This window comes from Triturus cristatus, chromosome 10 (genome assembly GCF_964204655.1).
Source record: "Triturus cristatus chromosome 10, aTriCri1.1, whole genome shotgun sequence".
Lineage (NCBI taxonomy): Eukaryota > Metazoa > Chordata > Amphibia > Caudata > Salamandridae > Triturus > Triturus cristatus.
In genome coordinates this window covers 858,812,010-858,834,589 of record NC_140593.1, presented here as the reverse complement: position 1 = coordinate 858,834,589, position 22,580 = coordinate 858,812,010, and the positions used below count along the sequence as shown (strand labels likewise).

At 41.9% G+C, this 22,580-nt stretch overlaps 1 protein-coding gene across 4 annotated transcripts in view; it reads left to right on the top strand.

Annotated features, from left to right (window-relative positions):
* Window positions 1–22,580, top strand: part of NOS3 (nitric oxide synthase 3) — an 819,509-nt gene that overhangs the window by 330,274 nt on the left and 466,655 nt on the right. For all 4 annotated transcript variants that reach the window (XM_085628483.1, XM_085628482.1, XM_085628485.1 and 1 more), the window contains exon 2: window positions 13,609–13,711. In XM_085628483.1, coding sequence (XP_085484609.1) covers window positions 13,609–13,711 — 103 coding nt within the window. The remainder of the gene's footprint in view (window positions 1–13,608; window positions 13,712–22,580) is intronic.

The following is a 22,580-nucleotide window of genomic DNA, read 5'->3' as shown; positions in this document are numbered from 1 at the left end:
CAGAAGTAGTCAAATCTTTCCTTTCTGCATGTGAAAAATATGTTTTGTCTGTTGAGTAATCCCTTCATATATGCCGTCTCCAATGTTTGTCTGATTTCTTCCGCCTCCCACCCTGAAAACAAATTTTATCCGGCGCTTGTTAGAAGTGAATCTCAGATTGTTTCCTGGGTGGGAATAGGCTGAAGAAATGTTTGTGGACAGTTCCAAAGTCACACATTTGCAGGCACACAAATACTTTTTTAGGGAAATGAAGTCCTGGGAAGTCACAATCTACAAACAGAAAAATATTTACTCACATAGAATAGTCTTTTTCCAAGGTTATATGCATACTTGTGCACATTAGCCCTTGGGTTTGTTTGTGATGGAGATAAATGCATGTCCTGTGGACCACACCTATATAGAGCCATCATTGTGATGAATAAGCGCACACATTTCCAAGATACAATACAATGTAATTTTTTTTTGTTACATAAGATCATACACTAAAACACTGCATAATGTTATAGCAGATTACTGTTAAAGGAAAATACTGTTAAGCAATATGTGATAGCACTAAATCACATTAATATGGTACTTTTAATGATGGCTAAATTAACATGAACTTGTTCGATACAGCATGATGTGACTCTGTGACAGAAGAAAAAGACATGTCTAAAATGCACCGAAATGTGATCTTCATTGTGTTGGATAAAAACACACTTTTGTGACCCACATCTTGATACAGTCTTCATTGTGATAGATAAAAACACCAACCTCTGTAATAGGCAGCATAACATTTCCTGTGGCAGATATAGGCACACAAACCTGTCTTGCACAATTTAACATGGTCCTCATTTTGACATATAAAGTACACATAGGAGCATAAACCACAATTATTTAGGTGCTATAGTAAAGCATAAAAGAGCGCAATCATATGACACAGAACATGAAGTGGTTTACAGTGTACGGAAAAGAAATTCATATGCTTGATACACTTACTAAGTTGTGGCAGTATCTATTTTATGTTAAAAAGCTCAACACAAGACTGTAACATGCGTAATGATGTGCTCTTTTTTGCAATGCATAAAAGCTCACATGCTATACACATGGTCATATGAATTGCCTACCACGCTGTAGTCCTCATTTTGGTGGATAAATACGCATGTGATAATTCTTTAGAAGGCGATGTAATAGCCCACAGAGTTAAAATATGCAATGTGATGCTGTAATGAGTTTTATGGACTAAAATATATAAAACATTCATATTTTTTAACACCAGAGAGGACCAATCTCTCACAGGAATGCAGTAGTAATGAGGAACAGGTCTCTTTCTATGAAGTATCTTAAAGCAGCCTTATGGTGGTATGTCAGCACATTGCAAGTTATCTGCAATGAATTACAAATTAAGAGATAATCCAATATGCAGTTTTAGTGCCCTGAATGTTATTGTCCTCCTGGTGATGGTTAAAGCGTGCACATACTTTTAAAAAACTTATGAAATTTTCCTCTGTGATAAATAGACACTCTCTCATGTTACTAACAGACAGTATGATGTGCTCCTTAATGTGATGTATCAAAGCAAAAATCTTGTAACACTTCACGGCATCTAGTGCTCATTGCACTTGATTACCCCAAATTAATTTGTAGCATGCAATGTAATATAATCCTATTTGAGATGGAAAGAAGTTCATCCTTGGCAACAGTAGTTTAAAATATAGCAAAACTTTGCAACAGACCTAGTGGTGTGGTCATCACAGTGATAGGAAAAAGCTCAGATGTGTAACACACAATATCATACGGTCCTCATTGTGATGGTTAAAAACATACAATTGTGATGCACACCATGACTTGATCCAAAGTATAATAGTAGCTTACACGTATAAAACACCAAAACACCTGTAACACTCAAAGCTGTGGTCATTGTGTAGGGTATGAGCAAACCACTAACAAGATTGTGATTGTGACCCTGCTGTGATTCATATAGACGACCCCCTTTATATTCCTTCATCATGTGCTCAATTCACAACACCAATTAAAGCATAAAAATGCACAATCTTATGACACACAATATGAAGTGGTTTACAATGTCCAGAACAGATGTTTCTCTGCTTGACACACATAAAGTTGTGACAGTGTCTATTACATATTAAAAAGCACAACACCATAATGTAACATGCACCATGATGTACTCCTTTTTGCAATTGATAAAAGCTCAGATGCTAAACACTTGGTCACATGAATTGCATACCACGATATAGTGCTCATTCTGATGGATACAAACATGCATGCAATTGTTTGCTAGAGTGTGGTGTAGTAGCACACAGAATAAAAACACGCAGTGTGATTTGGTAATGAGTTTGATGGAATAAAATTCATAAATAGTTCATTCATATTTATGGATACCACAGGGGAGCGGTCCATCACAGGAATGCAGTGGTAATGAGGAACAGGTCTGTTTCTATTAAATATCTTAATGCAGCCTTGTGGAGGTATGCCAGCACATCACAAAGTCTCTGCAATGAATTACAAATGAAGAGATAAAACAACATGCGGTTGTAGTGCACTGCATGATATTGCCCTCCTGGTGATGTTGAAAACATGGACATCCATGTAAAACACTGTATTAAATTGTCCTCTGTGATAAATATAGACTCTCTCATGTTACTAACAGATAGCATGATGTGCTCCTTAATGTGATGTATCAAAGCAAGTGATCTTGAAACACGTCTTGGCATCTAGTGCTCATTGCACGTGATAAACCCAAATGAAGTTGCTACATACAATGTGATATAATCCTATTTGTTATGGAAAGAAGTTAATTTGTGGCAACAGTACTTTAGATGATAGCTCAACTTTGCGACAGACCTAGTGGTGTGGTCATCACAGTGATAGGAAAAAGTTCAGATGTGTAACACACAGCATCATGCGGTCCTCGTTGTGATGGATAAAATCAAACAGTTGTGATGCACATCATGACTTGATCCAAAGTATGATAATAGTAGCTCACATTTATAACATACCAAAACACCTGTAACACTCAAAGCTATGGTAATTTTGCAGGACATAAGCGAACCACTGGTAAGATTGTGATTGTGAGCCTGATATGATTTTTTTAAGGCTTCCAAGGAAAGTTTTATTCTGCTGACGCATTTCGACCAAACTGGTGGCTCTTGAAGCCAATACACAAGTGGTGATTGTGCCCTGTCACCTATAAACACCAAGCTAACAGATGAATAAACATAGTGAAAAAACTTTCACGTAAACTTGTACGATGCCCAGAACCTTGGAAGCAAGACTGGCATTACAGGGTCTAGGCAACGTAAGTAACTTAATAACACAAGTGTATGATTTACATTATGCATTCATATGGTCACAAAATATATATGGTCATCAAAAATATATAAAAAAATATATATCTTAATAACAGATAAACATTTAAGTTCTACCAAGTTTCTAATATTGCATAATTAATGAAAAGTACACACTTGACACGTGTACATCGAGAAATGCCACCCCAAAATAACAAATCCAATGCCTGTCATCTCAGCACACCACTCCACTGCACCTTGCGCAGCAGCGCAGCTGCCACGCCAGCCCCGCAACCATGACCCTGCTGTCATTCATGATGCTTTTTCAATAAAGGCTTTAATAGCACACAAAGTTGCAATATGAAATGTGATATAATCATTTTGATGGACTAAACTATCAAAAACAACTCCTACTTATCAGCACCTAAGGGGAACAATCTCAGTCGTGCCCTCAGAATAGAGTACAGTTGTGCCTCTATCATGCATCTTGAGACAGCCTTATGACGATATGGCAGCTCATCACACATGAAAAGATAAATAAGCGCTGCACGAAATTAGGTAGCTGGTTGAGGAGGGTGTGAGCTCTTCTCAAAAAGCAGCCACAATCCCTGTCAAGTGAACCACAATAGCCACTACATTAACCTGTGGTTGAACCTCTGGTTCTGGTTGGTTGATGCAAAAGCAGTTAAGCTTAACTTAGAGGCAATGTATATACTATTTATGCCGCACTCAAGCAGTAATAAACTAAAACCACAACACAAGAAACATGCAAACAATCCTTCAAAAAACGGAGAAATATTTAGTAAATTATCTGACACTAAAACAACAAAAATCCACTATGTAGAGCCGGAGATATGCAATTTTGAAGATGTATGGCAATTTAAATGCCTACCAAAACAAAGCATCACTCGCTGTTATCTGGTTGTGTGAGACCAGGTGAAATTCCCAAGTTCAAACCTACCACGACAGAGTGCAGGACGGATACAGGGACCAGTTTAGTCTTGCTGAAAAGATTACCTTCTAAAGTCTAGCAGGAAGAAGTCCATTCGAGCCACAGGAGGGTACAAGGCTTTGGGAGAGTGTTGTCACTGTAGCATGAATGGCAGGCAGTGTGTCGCGGGCAATCGTCGATGTAGCGCGAGCTTCATGTCGGGTGTCGTGAACATTGGTTGCAGGAGATTTTCATTGGCAGTCACTGCAGGCTGTTGATGCTGTAGAGCTACGTGCAGCTCTCCCATTGCCGGTCATTACTGGCTGTTGCTTGTAGCGTGAAGAGATGGGCGGATGGTGCGGGTGGCATGATCTTAGCACAAACTAGCCTGTTCATGGTTGTGAAGAAACCAAAATTTCAGGACTTCTCATTTTCTTCAAGGAGGAGCTAAGCTCATACCACATCAAGGGTCCCAGACCTGGCAGGCACCTCTTAAATGAATGAATGAATGAATGAATGACCGACTGATATTTATAAAGCGCTCAGCTACTCCATGCGGAGTGTCCTGGCGCTAAAGGTTGACACAATGTTACCCTGGAGCCAAGTTTTCAACAGTTTTTTTAAATTAGTCAAATCCGTGGAGAGTCTAAGGGCCAATAGAAGTTTATTCCATGCTTGTGCCCCAGGTGGCTAAAGGATTTAGCACCCCTGCGTGCCAGACACACCTTTGGGACACATACATGAGCCGCAGAGGTTGATATAAGTGTTCTTGTAGTTGTGTACCAGCAGACACGTCTCCTGGAGTAACTGGCCCCCTTGCCATGGAGAGCTTTAAAAAATGTTACCATGGTCTTACATTTTTTTCGCTCCCTCACCGGGAGCCAGTGAAGGGCTTTAAGGTGAGGTGCCATGTGGGGCCTATGTTTTAGACAGAGAATTGCCCTAGCTGCTGAATTTTGCACCACTTGCAGGCGCTGCAGGAGAACATCCAGCAGGCCCAGGTAGAGAATGTTCCCATAGTCCAGTCTGGATGTGATCAGTGCCTGGACCACTATCCTCCTGGAATACAGTGGGAGGAGCGGGAGAAATGTTCTCAACATCCGAAGTAGTCCAAAGCAAGTCCCCACCATGGCCTGAACTTGGGAACGCATGGAAAGGGCATTGTCAATATAGATTGAGCCACGCTAGGGGGAGGGGAGAATTCTTCTGGCCACCATTGGCTCCAGTCGTGCACTGCGGGCAAATAGAAAAAAACAATTTCTGATTTGTCAGAATTGCACTTAAGCTGGTTCTCCTCCAGCCACCCGAAGACTTCTGTAAGGCAAAATCTAATCACGCCCAGTCAAACTCAGTGCCTTTGTTACAAGAGAAAATCAGCTGAGTGTCATCAGCATATGAAATTATCTTGGCACAATAGGCCTCCACCAGTGCTGCTAGGGGGTGCATATATAGGTTACAAAACACTGGGCTAAGACAAGAGCCCTGAGGGACTCCCACCTGTAAACTGGACTTAGGCGATGAGAAAGGGGGAGTCCAAATGACCTGTTCTCTGTCCTCCAGGTAAGATGCTATCCAGGCTAGAGCCCTACCTCCAATATCCACATACTCCAGTCTATCGAGGAGCCTTCCATGTGGCACTGTGTCGAACGCTACCAGGAACTCAGTCCAGCTGAGACCGGCAGGTCTCAGGTAGGTCTAATTGTAGGTCCATTCAAGTCTAGTGCAGCAGGTCAGTGGGCAGTTGCAGAGAGGCCTCTGGAGCTTGTTGTCTCACTGTAGCTCAGAACAGGAGGGCAGTCAGCTGACCCCTGGAGTCACTTCAGCCTGAGATGAAGGGTGCAGGTCCAATCTTCCTCCTCAACAAGTGGAGTAGGCCTCAAGCAGCAGGGTGTTCTTCTTCTGTACTATCTACAGGTCCAGGAATGTACTACAGAGTGGGTATGAGGGTCCCATTGTTATACCTGATGCCCCTTTGTAGTATTAGAAGATTCTGGAGTTTTTCCCCAACAGGAGTATTTTGAATTTCTTGCCTGCCTGCCCTGGTCTATCTCTCTGGGAGCACAATAGGCTAGTGTGAAGCCTGTTGTCTGTGAGCTGAGCCAGTGCCTTTGAAGTGCAAGTATGGTAGGTGTCTGCCCTGAGCCCCTGTCAAGTCAGGATGGTTTCACCCTGTCCACACCTGGATCCTCTGGGAGAAATACATAAAGGCAAACTTCCAAATACACCTATTCATGTGACCCAGGATACAGGCTGGAGGCACCGAATCGTTCGGACGAAAAAATGCCAACTTTCAAAACGTAAAAGACACACAGATGATGGACAGAATGCAGATCAAATCAAACATTCACCCCCAGTCAATAGATATGGGTTAAATACATTGTTCTTTTGCTCACCATGCCACCCCAGTTTAGACCCAGCCATATGCAAATCAGTCTTGACCCTGTGCCTCATGGGAACAGCATTCCGTCCATCATCTGTTCTGCATTTGCCGCCCTAAGTGTGACGGATATGCCCAGACGTGGGTCCCGTGCTCGCTACACCACCATATTCAAGCTAGCCTGGCTGATGAGGGGTGTTACCCCGAAACTGGTCCCAGGATGCTTGTTTCTGGTCCAGGGAAGACCTGACCTGGCAGTTCAGGTTGTGGGTCAAGACTGATTTGCATATGACTGGGTCTAAACTGGAATGGCATGGTGTGCAAAAAACAATGGATTTAACCCAGATCTGTGACTGGGGTGAATGTTTGATTAATTCAGCATTCCATCCATCATCTGTTCTTTTTTGCATTTTCTAACTTTCTAAAAGTGGCATTTTTTTAATTGAGGCTTGAAATCTGATTTTACCTTTCAAGAGGGTTTTAAATTCCTCTGATACCAAACATGACTTGTTCCTCCTGCTCCCAATCAAAAGTTAACACCTATTAAATGTAATAAGGTACCAAATGTTATGCAATGAAAGAGGCAGGCTTTGCAATAGTGACTACCAGGACATGTAAAATTGAAAACTGCATTTCCAACTTTGTAAATAAACTGCACCCTATCTTATGGGGTTTTTAGGGCCTACCTTATGGGTGACTTACATGTACTAAAACGAATGGTTTAGGCCTGGTAAAAGGTTTATTTTGACAGGTGGAAATGGCAGTTTACAACTGCACCCACAGGGACAAGTTAAAAAAGGCTACTTAAGTGGATGGCTCAATAAGTGCTGCAGGCCCATTAATATCATTTAATTTACAGGTGCTGGGTACAGACAGTATTATTTTACTGGAGACTTGCAAATAAATTAAATGTGCCAGTTGGGTGTGTAACTCAATTGTATTATGTTTTATGGAATGTGAACAAGCCCTTTAGCACTGGTTAGCAGTCCTAAGGTCAACAAAAACAAATTCAGAAATATAGTGGAGTGAAGACAAAAATCTTGGGGGACGACCACCCTAAGGCTGACTGGTCTAACAAGCATGCAATTGTAATACACTGTGATATTTTCCGCCTGGTGATTTTCAAAGCATGCATATCCCTGCAACACACAGTATGAAATTGTCCTCTGTGACGAATAGGCACTCGCCCAAATTACTAACAAACACCATGGTGTGGCCCTCAATGTGATGTATCAAAGTACACAATCTTGCCATATGCCATATTATCTATTCCTCAATGTGAATGGTAAAACCACATGCAATTGTAATATACTAGGTGATATAGTCCTTATTGAATAGAAAAATGTCATGCTTGATAACAATAGCATTGATAACAGCACAAATTTGCATCAGACCTAGTGGTGAGGTCATTGTTATGATAGGAGAAAAGCTCAGATGTTTAAAACACAACATCATATGGTCCTCGTTGTGGTGGATAACAGATCACACTTTTGTGACACACACCAAGATATGATCCATACGATGGTAATCAAAGCATAGAAATTTCATGCACCTAAACATATGTAAAACTCATAGCTATGTAAAGACAAACACCTATGTATCCCCATTTTAAAGGTCAAAATAGGTTCAGCTATACTCTTGCTTTCCAGGTCTTATCTGAGCGACCCTAAGTTCTTATTTTGAATTTGACATTTAACCAGCTTTTCACAATTTATGGACAGAATTTACTAACCAGTTGTCAAATGTGCATATGTGTGATATTTAGATTTGGATGAATGGGATACTCCATCACAAACGAGATGGAGATCCCGTCTGCAGTTTTACAAGTTCTACACTGCCTAATCCGGGCCCTAAATGTTTACCACCTTAAGAAGATAGCACATGTGGCTGGAAACTGATTAGCAGCTCCTCACTTCACGGATGTCCAAAATACCAACTGAATTGAGGATGGAGAACTTCACAAATTCAAAGGGAAACACAGTGAAAAGATGGATATTCTAGCAGTCAGGAACGATTTTTTCAAGTTATTGATTAAATAATACACTAGTTTAAATCCTGTATGGTCAGTTAAATATACGCTGGATGAAATACGAAAGCAGTGTTTTCTAAATACACATGTATTCTGTAATAAAATTGGATTTTCATTCCAATATAATTTAATTGTCAGTCATGTGTGAAAGGGATCCAAATAAAGGCTGTTTTTTAGACAGATGATATTCAAACAGGCATGTATAAAAACACGCCCTGGTCATCGTAAAGACATTTGCTGTATTTATGTAGTGTGTAAAATGGTCTTCATAACTCTTTGAAACTGGACATATGCGGGGTTTTGTCAGAAAGTCTCAAAACTATTTCCATATTCATTTATTGAAAATCTGATCTAACGTTCATACTGTCATAAAAGTATAAACATAATATGTATGATCATTTTGATTCTGTGATGATCAGGAGGGGTGACCCTCATAGTGTAGGTTTTTTCACTAGTCTTCATCAGTGGTGTGTGTTTTGGTCAGTATGCATGCATGTGCACCCTTTGTGTGGTTATATGCTGTGTTACCCTATTTGATTGTATTATAAACAAGCATTTGCAATACAATCGGTCTCGCATTTGGAACCTTATATGTATTTAGCCTGGGTGCTGAAACATCTACTGTTCTTTAACATGAAGGGTAAGTAAGCACCAAACTGCGTAAAATGCCAGGCATGGGCACACATGGAGAGAAATACTGCCGGTCGGAGGGAAATTGTATTGTCTAAATCTCTGTTTTTAAAATAAAATCAGCCCCTTCGTTGTCTTATCACTGAAAATACAAGATTTGAAAAAAATATCATTGTCTATGGGTGCTTGTTGAATACACGTTTCTATGGCCTGGAATCTAGGGAATGCTTCAGTGATTCTGGTATTTTACTTACCTCTGCTGGTCGTTTTCTATCAAGAAAGTTAAATAGAGGCAGTTGCCAGAAAAACAAAAAATTATAAAGTCCCTAAGTAGAAAGCAGTTCTGGTATTTTACTGAACTCTACTGGTCGTTTTCTATCAAGACAGTTAATTAGAGGCAGTTGAACAAGCAGAAAGCAATTCTGGTATTTTACTGACCTCTACTGGTTGTTTTCTATCAAAACAGTTAAAAAGAGGCAGTTGAACAGAAAAAAAGTCCCTAAGCAAAGGCGGAAGCAGACAAGTCCTAGGGATGATCTCCAGATCCCACAAAGTACATACAACAGATCCTCCAGACAGCGCAAGCGCTGTCTAGGCTCGACCTAAAAAGTCAAGCCTACTCTCTCTTCAAAAGGGCAACCAAGTGTAAAAAAAGGTAGTTCTCTTTATTAGTAATGACAAAAACTCCTAGGCAATGTCAATAAAGTAAACAAATTACACAATATCTATGACAATAAGAAGACCAAGGAAGACGGAAAAAATATGTTCAAAGTTGTTACTATTTTAATAATTTCTTCCAGCCAGAAAGCGAGCAGGTGTTGTGTGCAGCTCTTGTTTTATTTGACCCAATTTTTTTTGTGAAACATGTCCTCACATCCATAATGCACATGAGGATGTATTTTGCAGAAAAATATAGTGCTAAATGCTGATTATGCAATTTGAGTAATTTCTTGCGGAATTGTAACGAAGCAAAAGTAAATTGCACAAAGTTTGCCCCGTACTCTTTACCTGCTCCTACATTGATACTAACCAGTAGCAATAGGCATGTCAAAATCTTTCATTTTGGGGTGATGTCAGCTTGAGCTTTAAGATACTGGGAAATCATTCACTGGACAGCCTTTTTAGATTGGCACAGCTGTCTCCGGACATTATATGCTCAAACTAAAAAGGGATTTAATAAGCACTACTAGAAGAGGGGCTTTCGCTGCAGCCATATGTTGGTAGACAGGAGTACATGTTTTGAATGAAGAAAATTGTGTCTTTCTACAAAATTAAATGCTTGGCCTCCAAGCCGCTGTGATCATTTATTAGATGTTTAAAGGATGTTTGTTTCTCTCTGGCAGCAGCACAGATGGTAGGAGGGCAGTAATTAACTTTAGTTTTGTTTTTGAGAGCTCAGGGCTAAGCTTCTCTGTATGGATTTTAGGTCTCGCTTGACAGTGCGATTGTTGCCTGACCTTAAGTGATGAACGAAAATTAGTTTTCTGAGTCCTACTGAGAAAGGGTCTAAAGCTCCAACCACATGCTGGTTAACCTGAGTACAGAATTTGATTGGTTCGAATTAGTGTGCTTCCACTAAAGAAAACTGCTTCTATTACACCTTTTAACTTGTGCAAAGGTTTATACTGAATACAGCAAGAGTGAGTTGGTTATGGGGGAAAGCCAATGATCATGCTTATAGGGCAGCTCTGTTTATTTTGAAATGCTATGATAAAGCCACTAGATCTGACTTATTTATTCTGAAAAGCATGTAATGTTTCTGTTACCGTACAGCCAAGAAACTGACCGGTGTACGCGCGCTATACTAATGCGATTAACATAACATAACATAGTTCTTTAAGTGTGGATTGGTATTGCACAGTGCTAGACCCTGTAGGTAGGCATTTTATTACATTGAATCTGAACAGTTACTGTAGTAGGCAGGGGTTTTGGGGTTGGAGACCCACATAAACAAAGCAATGGGGAAACACAATTTGCTCAATAGTAATGCTTATTAGGCCCTGTTAGTTAGGATTTTATATTGTTTTGACAACTATATTTTGTGCATATTTGTAATTTTATTATAGTATACCTGATGGTTGCCTTATGGAAATGCTTCTGAACCAACACAGTAAGTCTGAGTTGGCTATGCAGCAAGCCAATGATAAAGGGTATAGACTGATTGTTTATAATGAATAGTTACAATTAAGGCAGTCAGCTTGCCATTTTGATTGTGAAAAAACATAGTAAATAGGCATTTAAGGGTAGCTTGCTATTACTCTGTATTATAGCCTACTGATAGGGATCTGGTTACCTGAAATGTCACGGATTACCTTTTTGGGGCAAGATTTTGTTGTTACTGCCTCTGACAAATCCTAGTGGGAGAACATTTGCATTGTAATAAACATTGCCAGATATCTTCTTTGCTGTCTGTCAGGATCTTGTAATAAAAAATAATTAAATAATACATGCATCTACAAATATATATATCTATTTACATAGATAGATGGCCCTTGGGTCAGCTCTGTTCCTAAACTGGTCTGTGTGAGTGTCATTTGCACTCTGCTTGAGTCATGACAGTGAACTACATGGAGTTATGGTTCAGTCACTAAGCATCAGTCATTGGCTCTCTTGCCCTGTTAATGACAGAATTAACTGATCCTATGTGTACATCCACCTGAAAATGAGTGCACCTTACTGTCACCGCTGGTTGGCTGGCTCTTTAAGAGGACATTACAGCTCTCCAGGCAGTGCTAACAGGTTGCTTGCTTGCAGCTCATTTCATCTGGCCACTTCCTCTGAACGAGGAGACCATTATGGAATCCTGTTGCCCATAGTGTATTATTGTTTTACCGTTCCATGGTGGCTAACACTTTGGTTTTAAATGTGGCAGCCATGCTTGCATTTCAATAGAACAATAGCCTATATCTTTGCAAGACAGACACATGCTGCTATGTTTACTTTAGGTACACCAAGCATATGTCTACCGTGTTTATATGGCAGCATGTTTTCTTTTTTTATTTGTATTCTTTCCAGGTTTTTTGCATATGTTGTTGAGTTAGTGTGTGTTTTATTGCGGTTGTGTCAGAGGGTGAATGCAAGAATGAGTTAGTGGGCTGAAGAATAGATGCATGAGAACAAAGATGAGTGACAGAGTGCATTTATGATGACTATTCAGTGCCTAAATCCATCAATGAACCAAAAGGCATGTTAATTCATAAGCCAGAATTGTTGGCATTGCCGATGCTTGTTAAATGTTTGTTAAGAATTGGGTTCTGTATAGTAAACTATCACTGCTTATCAGTGTAACACCTAATCTGTTACCCATATGGGATAAAGCTGCATGCTACCCAGGTAATTGCAGCACCAATTGGCATCCACCATTTAAGGTTGATTTTCCATTGTTATTTCTTTTGTTTATTTTTTGTGCTAGTAGTGTATACATAAGTTTGGTATGGTTTAATTAAAATGGGGCTGCTGCTGAACATGTACAGCTAGCCAAGAGCTAATAGCCTCACATAACGTTTCACCTCAATAATGGCATTACTACTGACCAGAGCTCCTACAGGCAGATTGTGGACCTGTTCAGTTAGGAATCAGGGTCTGAACACTGTTGAACAGTGCTCTAAACGGAAAATGGCTACTCCGGGAACCAGTTAATTGGCATTGTGATAGCCGAAGGGAGTTGATGTCATGAGGAGCAGAGCCATCAGAAAAGGAGTAAAAGACACTCTATACATTATTTCTAGCAAACTGCCACTACAAAAAGAGTCAACAAGGAAAGGGATAGTAACACTGTTCTAGCTACTTAACTGTACACAAGTAGACTGTATTTTAATCATATTAGAAGTAAATGCACCTGCTGACATCTAAATGACTCCAGAAAGTGTATCCAGTAAGAATATAGTAGGGGAGACCACTGCGTCAGTATCTTCTGAAATGGATATCTGACTCAACCTACAGCACCCAGCCGTGGCCCTGCCAGCCTGGGCACGGTTGCCAAGAATACCCACCACATGCCCCCCCTCAACACAGGAAAAGAAAGAGAACAAATCAGGTATCAAAACCAAACAACATTCTCTGCTAGAAGGAATTGGGTGCGTAGCCATTTCATAGGATATAGGTGAGGAGGAAGTAAAAGGCAATCTTTCCATTTAAGTGGCAATGGTGAGGTCTGACAGGTGGTACTGATAGATGCTTTTCATTATTAAGTACTTAAGTAGTTGAGTATAAGAGCATGTGGGTGACATGCCAGTAGTCATCACCGTCATAGAGTGTCAGTATGAAGCCCCAGAGGCAGAGGTCATTTGAGAGAGTCAATGTGGCTGAAGCTTCCCAATGCTCTTAATTACCCCTTGGATTTTTCCTTATCCAGGCCCACCATGGATGCTCCCATCCAAGTTCAAAAATTCCCACGGATCAAGAACTGGGAAGAAGGAACCATTAATTATGACAAGCTAAATCTGCAGGCTGAAAGGGTAAGTAGACGGTTGCAGAATGTTCTGGTTAAATCACCAATTTAGTATGTGTCTGTTTCATGATTCAATGTTGTCCGAATACACAGCTCAGTTATATTTTTTCTGCTAGCCTATTGGGGGATATTTAGTTGGCTGCTGCATCAAAGATTTTTCAAAGACTGAAATCTGCTACAAGCAAAGACACTGACAACTGTTGATGTTTTGTTTAGTAAGGCGGTGAGTGGTCCATTTTTGAAGGGTCACACAGCCCTTGGGTTTAGCAGCATGGACTCAAGGCACCAGCTGTGACCTTGAGGGGTCAAATAAGGTTGCCTGCTGCTCTCTTCCATCTCAGATGGAGTGCTGGATTTTCTGTGTTCACAGTGTTTCCTCATGCCTCAGTAAGGCCCTCTTCAGCATCTATCAGTTAGGGACATTTGTTTTGAAGTGCCCTGTTGCAGAGTGACACACTTTCTAACAATGTGTGAAAAATGATGGACTGTGAAGCTACCAAGAGTGATTGTCAAAGACTGAGATTAATTCAAGCATTCCTTTTATCATGTTCCTGCTTGTTGGAGACGACACTTTACCTATAACAGATTGATAAGATAATAATGTGTCCCAGACTCCAGTGTTGAGTTTAGATTTTCTTTACTAGAGAATTCATCCACCAACCACTCAAGAGCAGACTGCCCACATGAATGTCCCCCAGTAGCTGTTGCCCCTCTGGGTTCTAACACCCCATACATTATTGATCAGTCGTTCCCTTCTATAATGGTTGGGCAGCATTCTTTACTTATCTCACAGGTAAGAGCATAACACATCCTACTTATATAACATAACACAACAACATGTACAATCGTGACCCCCCTAATAAGATAAATACAAACAAATGTACAAAATGATATTGCTCTGACAGTTTTGATGACACCACCAGGAATAGCTGTATACCCAGCCATTGCATTAGTATAACAAAACAGATGCAATTGGTGAAGGGTAAACATATACCTCTGAAATACTGTAAAGGTTCGAAATAACCCATATTCAACAAGTGCAACATAACCTATCCTTTAAGGTTTTCCCATCTCATAATCACTCCATCACCCTGGCCTTCCTACAGATCTAGCACTCTGTATCACATCCAACAAGACACTGCCGTCCTCTGTCACCGGTGGTTTAGGATTACTGTTCTCCTCCTCTGGAATACTGCGTCCTGGTTTGTTCCATCTAACCAAGCTGGACATCCTCCACACATCACCATTATCCAATTCTACTACATTATTCTTCACTCTTATAATGGCAAAAGGACCAATGAATCTTTATGGCCCTTTCCAGACAAACCCTGGTTTCCTCACCAGAACCAGTTCACCAACAGTCCAGGGTACAACTTTCACACACTTCTTTTGGTCATAACCTTCCTCATATCTATTCTTTCAACTTTTCCTTAAAACCACACCATGGGCCCTGTGCTTGTTCAAATCATCTCCATCCAACATCCCTCCAGCATCATGGATTCCTCCATTCATCCAGGCAGGATTAAGCTTAGTGTTGCCCACCCTACCTCTCATCCAAAGAAAAGGATACTTGAAATTAACTAAATTGGGAGCATTGCAGTGTGCCCACCACAATTAATCTAGAACTTGAGTTGGCTGCATCCTAGTATCTAACGCCCTCTGCACACATGACTTGACCAACCTAATCATCCGCTCTGCCAAAATATTGGCTTGGGGTCAATAAAATGCTGTCCTGTGATGAACATTGGACAACAATTTCATAAATGCTTGCATTTCTTGAGACGTCACTTTGACCGCGTTACCAGACACAATGCAATTAGGAATCCCCTCTCTCAACACCTTCACACACTTGTTGGCCACCCATTTAGACTTATAGTCAACAAGCAAGATAACATACCTCTCATTCTAAGGCAACAGATAGAAAAGCCCGTTAAAATTCAACCCAAGCTTCTTCCAAGGTTCACTGGGAACAGCAGCCTTTGACAGTGATGCATTGATAGTAGTCTTGCTCTTGTTGTTTTTAGTATAAGAATCACAATCCTTCACCACCTCCTCGACCTCACGGTCTACACCCATCCACCAATACAGTTCTCTCAGTTTGGCCTTGGTTTGGCTCCTTTCCAGGTGACCCTCATAAGTAAAATGTACCACTTTCTCCCTCAGTTTAGTAGGAGGGAAAACTCTCCCCCCTTGAACAGGTCATCCCCAGTCCAGTTTAAAACTTCTCTTACATCCCAGTAATTCAACAAGTTCTATGGAACAGCTCTATAAACTGGCCATCCTTTCACAATGAACTCCCAGAGGCATTGAGCCTCAGCATCACACTCTCTTACTTCACACCACTCCTCTTTCTGAATGGCCACCTCGCACACCCAACCTACATGATTGGACTCCTGGCAGTCCTAAACACTAGTTTACCCACAGACAGGAAGCCTAGACAGACAGTCTGCGATACTGTTCCTGTTTCCAGTGATATGCTCTACACAGAAATTGAATTCACCCCCTCCACCCATCTTTTAATCCTCAGGGTCACATCATAAGCCTGTCTTGTAGCAAGTAGTTGTACTATTGGCCTGAATCGGTGCGCACCACAAACAGCTAACCCTATAACTAGAATTTAAGATGTTTTATTGCCCATACACAGGCGAAAGCCTCCATCTCCACCACAGAGTACTGTTTCTCAGCACCTTTGAGAGAACGTACGGCACAGGCAACAACGCTCTCTACCCCACCACTGACTTGTGACAGTACCGCCCTCAACCCTCTGAGACTGGCATCTGTCATTGCGATGGTTCTTTTCTTGACGTCGAAATGTCCTAGAGTGGGCATCGTAATGATACTCTCCTTAATCATCTTGAATGCAAAGTTGTATTCTCCCATCCTCTCAAACCCGCTTCCCTTCCTGAGTATGGACCTGATCGATTGAGCTACACTGGAACAGTTTTGAATGAATTGGGAGTAAAACTCCACCATTCCAAGGAGAGATCTCACTTGATCTTTATCCAGTGAAGCAAGTGCCTTCAGAATGGAGTCAGACAATTCAACTTTGGATTTAACACCGTCCACTGTTATGGTGTGACCAAAATATGATACCGACGTCACCCGGGACTTGCACGTCTCACTATTCAACGTGAGTCCCGCCTCAGACAATTTCCTCAGAACAACTTTCAGAGTGGCATTGTGCTCCAACATACTCTTGCCATGGATCAAAATGTCATCCTGGAAACAAAAGAATATTGCCCTTCCCTCCCCCAACACTCTTTTCATCACCCTTTGGAAGCACGCTGCTGCCGATGCCAGCCCAAATGGCATCCTGATGAAGCGATACGTACACAAAGGGGTAACGAATGAGGTGAGGTGCCAGGAACTATCATGCAGTTTCATCTGGTGATTTGCAGATGATAAATCTAACACACTGAACACACTGGCCCCTACAAGCATTGTCAATGACTCTGAAATGTTGGCAAGTGGTTGGCAATCAACCCAGATGTGTCTCTTCAGCCCTCTAAGATCCACACACATCCAAATGTATTCATCCCTGCCCTTCAGAGCGAACACCACCAGAGCCAACCACTCAGCAGACTCTATTTCCTCAATAACCCCTTCCAATATAAATCTAGGGATCTCCTCTATCAATGGTTCCAACATAAGATTGGAAACTTTCCTCACTCTATGCACGCAAGGTGTGGCATTGTTCTTCAATGTAATTTTATGCTCGAAGTTGCTTAGAAGGCCTAGCTTCCTACTGCATACCTTGGGGAACATTATAAATATGTCCTTGTCTTCCCTTGACAACATCATAACTTGCTGCAACCCATTTGGATTCAACATGATACCCATGTCCCTCTGGTGAATCCAACCCAAAAGATTGTCACCACGCTTGGCCTCATAACATTCCCCACAGTTTCTTTATCATGAAACCTTATTTTCATCACTGTTTAACCCTAGACACCAATTTTATTACCAGGATAACTCACAGGTTTGATGTCAGGTGGAATGAGAGAAATGTACAGGGCCTCAAACACCCTGTCCCGATTCTTGTCTCCCACCCTGGTGTAAGGTGACCTGAGTCTGCCACAACCATCACCTCTCTATCATCCAAAGTTATAGACGCAAAACAATGAGATCTGTCTCAACCTCATCCATACATGCCTTCACATTGAGAACCGCACTAAATTCCTCAGAAATCGAATCGACCCCTTTGTCAAACCCATTCTCCCCCTTACAAACCCTAGCATTATGAACTTTCTTTCCACATTTTCTGCGAATAGAGTTCCTAGCATAACACCTGGGACAATTTGCAGCATGTCCAGAATTGCCACAAGATTTAATTATTGCGCCTTTGTAATCAGACGTGCGAGTCATAGGTTTCTCTTCCGTTTTCGCCCTGGCCACCAAATCAACCTGAGCAGGTTCTTTGCTGACTGATTCCAAAACTTGAGTCTTGTGCGCAGAAGATGGCGGAACATCTCTCATCTCTTTCATCCACAAACTGGTGGGTGATAAGCGCAGACATTCCATTAACATCCCCAACATCACCCTCCTTATTATCTACAGGTATGATTTCCAGACTGTGAACCACATATGACAGTGGAGGGCCCTTCACTGGCAGATGAGGGGTAAGAGAGGTTAGGGCGTGTATACCTCCTCCCACTTAGAACTTCACTACCAATAATGTATCCAAACCACACGGATCTCCTAGAACTAAATAAATCCTTATGTGGCGTACACCGCAAAGTGCGGAAAGGAACAATTCCTTTTTGTTATTTAACCCTCACATACCCTATTGGTGTCATGCTTCATCATCGGGTTCACCCAAATTCCTAAAGGTCAGGGTGGGCTCGACCGTATTTCAGGGAGCTCTTAGGAGATGTAGGCCAGGGGTACTTAAAGATAAAAATACTGCTCCATTCCCCAGGTATCCCTTTTATTCATGGGGACATAGTGGATACTAAAATAAGATTAAAAAGGGTCTTCTTGGAGGTTATAGCCCTATGACTCTAATAAACTGCCAACATGTTTTAGCCCCAAAAAATTATTGGCCAGATCAATCCTGGGCTTTCATCAGGGCACAACAAATATTTCCTCCCTGGTGTTGACCAAAAGTTGTCCTATATATTTGTGTTGAAGGTACAGAAAGCTGTGACCTCCATGAAAATAATAACAGGGAGTATACTTATCTCCTTTCTTCGTGTACGAAAACATTCCGCCCAAATAGAGGGGAACAAATGTTTCTCATGGATCAAGGGAAGGGGAGCCTTGTAGTCACACGTTAATATTTCAAGGCCAATTTTCATTATATCAAGCCATGTTTAACAATCAATTTCCTCAGTGCTCAGAAAGCTCATCACTGCATCTTTTCATTTCAATCAATCAATCATCAGAGATTTATAGAGTGCACTACTCACCAGTGAGGGTCTCAAGGTGCTGGCGGGGAGGGGGGTTTCGAGCAGCTCTGGTCATCTGAAGAGACAGGTCTTGAGGCTCTTCCCAAATGCTTGCAGTGTGCGGCTTCGTCTGATGTTAAAGGGAGTTGTTGCAGGCCTTGGCGGCGATGTAGAAGAAGGATCTGCCTCCTGTTCTGGCTCTGTGGATGCAGGGGATTTCGGCCAAGGCTAGGTCAGCGGAGCGGAGGTTTCTCTTGGGGGAGTAGAAGGAGATTCTTTTGTTGAGGTATTGGGGTCCGGTGTAGTGGAGGGCTTTGTAAGCGTGTGTGAGCAGCTTGAAAGTCACTCTTTTTTCGACGGGGAGCCAGTGGAGATCTCGTAGGTACTGGGTGATGTGGTCTTGTCGTGGGATGCTGAGGACGAGTCTGGCTGTGGCGTTCTGGACAGTCTGGAGTTTGAGAAGTAGAGATTTGTTGACTCTGGTGTAGAGGGCGTTCCCGTAGTCCAGCCTGCTGGTGATGAATGCATAGGTGACGGTCTTCCTGGATTCGGAGGGGGGAACAATTTGAAGGTCTTGCGGAGTGTGTTGAAGCATGTGGAGGATACAGCGTTGATCTCTCGGTTCATGGTGAGGGAGCAGTTGAGTATGATGCCGAGGTTGCAGGCATGGTCCGTGGGGTTGAGAGAGTTGCCGAGGTCGGGGGGGGCCACCAGGTGTCGTCCTATGCGGAGGAGGTGGCTCCGAGAATGAGGACTTCCGTTTTCTCCGAGTTAAGCTTCAGGCAGCTGCTGCTCATCCAGGAAGGGACGTCTTTCATTCCTTCCTGTAAGTTGTGTCTGGTGATGTTTATTTATTTATTTAATTTATTTAAAATGTTTTGTATAGCAAGACCCCAAGGGGTATCAGAGCGCTTCACAATAATGGAAGGGGAGGACAAGGTAAAAAGGGAACATTGTATTGGAGGTAAGAGTGGATAACAGAATGAGCTAATCAAATATACAAGGATGCGCACAAACATTGCTTGGTACAGTGAGGTAGACAATACTGGGTGTTACAAAGCAGACAATCAATGGTCATTTAAGGCAGGAAATTGTTCATTAGGATTGTTTTTACTTCATGTTTGAAAGCGGCCGTGTAGGGAATTCTGCGGATTTCCGGAGGGAGCAAATTCCAGATCTTCAGTGCCGAGCCAGAGCAGGCTCGGAGCCTTGTTCTCTTTTTGCGAAAAGTCGGTTTCAGCAATAGAGAATTTGCACTTCTTGATGGTCTGCCCCACCCCCGATAGTTCTAGTTTGTGAGCCAGGTAACCAGGGGTTTTGAAGTGGAGGGCTTTGTGCGTCAGACAGGCAATCTTTTGTTCTTGCTTCATAGGGTAACCACTTTAGAGGTTTTAGGGCAGAGGAGATGTGATCAGTTCTTTTTGTATCAGTGATCAGTCTGGCAGCTGCATTCAACGAAGCCCTGAGCGGGGCCAAGGTACCAAGGTATGTTTGGGGAGGCCACAAAGCGTCGCGCTACCATAGTCTAGTCTCGGCAGGACAAGTGCTTGAACCACCTGCTTGATGTCCTCTTGAGGGAGGAATGGTTTTAGGTTTCTAAGAAGCCTCATTTGGTAGTTAGTGCCTTTACACATCTGCTGTTTTTCTTCATGTTCAAGTGCTAGTCTAAGGTGATTCCAAGAGACTTAGCTGAGTCGATGATAAGAGGGGAGCAATTAAAGGTAGTGATGTGTTTCATCCAGAGGTCAATCTTGGGGGTGTGCTTAGGAGGGGATATGAGAAGGAATTCTGTTTTGGCGGTGTTGAGCAGGAGATGGTTCTGAGTTAGCCAGTTTTGGGTAGTCATCAGGGAGGAATTGAGTGAGATGAAGTCTTCAGAAGAATTGATTTTCAGGTAAAGCTGCCTGTCATCCGCATACATATGAAAAAGAATGTTCATAGAAAAAGAGCGTTCGCTAGCGGATCCAGGAAAATATTAAAGAGTATGGGAGAGAGTGCAGACCTTTGCGGGACCCCCATGGAGACTGTAGATGATTGGGAAAGTGTATGGTTCACCTTAACGCTTTGGGATCTATTATGAAGAAAGGACACAAACCATAGCAGTACTTGACTGGAGAGGCCCATCCGGTGTTCCAAAATGGCTAAAAGGATATTGTGATTAACCGTGTTGAATGCAGAGGAAAGATCAAGGAGGATAAATAGGCAGGATTTGTTATGGTCTAACATTTTTAGGATGTCATCCATGATGAGAAGGATCGCGTATTTGGTACTATGACCGCTCCAAAACCCAGATTGATGTTGATCCAAGAGGTTGAAAGTCTCAATGTGCGAGCAGAGTTGCGATTGGATGCATTTTTCAAGGAGCTTATCCAGAGTAGTGATGTTGGAGATGGGACGAAAGTTGTTGAGGTCAGATCTGTCCGCATCAGGTTTTTTGAGAATGAATGAAACCTGAGCTGCTTTTAGACATTCAGGGATCTTGCCTTGAGATAAGGAGGAGTTGACAATCTTTGTCCAGATGGGAATAAGGACAGTCTTGATTTCTTTGAAGACAGAAGGAGGTAATGGGTCGTTGAAGTGATTAGAAGGGTTAATGTTCAGAAGAGTTTTGTAGATGTCGTTTTCACTGAGGGGAGAGAAGGAGCTCCAGGTGGCCATGCTCTTGGTGCTAATACTAGGCAGCTTTAGACTCTCAGAAAGGGCAGGATCAGCCGTACTCTCAGATGAAGTAAGTAGGGCCCTCTTAGATTCAAGATCAATACTGATGAGTTTCGTTTTTTCCGTAAAAAAAGATAGCCAGATTGTTGCATGAAGGTGAATTGTCTGTTAAATCGAAGTGATTGGGTGCTCTTGCTGATTACTGTTTGACAATTTCAAAAAGTTTTTTGGGGTGAATTGAGGCTTGAGTAAGTTGGGCTCTGAAGTAATTGGCCTTAGTCATCTTGATTTTTTACTGTAAGAACTCCTAACCGATCTCAGGAATTTTAAATGATAAACGGAAGGTTTGGATCTCCATAGACGTTCAGCAGCCCTTAGGTTGTGGTGTTCAGAGTTTAGGTTGTCGTTGAACCAGGGTTTGGATATTTTTGGAGGAGGCATTTTTTTGCTGTAGAGGAACTGTGGAATCCATGATAACAGAGATAGTGGAGTTATAGAAGTCAGTGAGATCATGTACATCAGTCATGTCAGTTTGGGAAGAAAAGGCATTTTTACATTTGATAGCTAGATAATCCGTGTTAATATTTCTGAGGTCTCTTTTCCACTGTTTAATTTTCTTTGGTTGGACCCTTTTCCTTATCACCTCCCTATTGATAAAGAAGAAGCTGCAGTAATGGTCGGACCAATCACATGGGGTAATGTCATCCAATGTGATGTTATTACCTTTTGAGATAATGAGGTCCAGAATTTATCCTTTGTTGTGAGTTGGCCGGTCACAGAATTGGTTAAGGTCCAGATCAGATAGGAATGCGCTAAGGCAGATCACTGCTT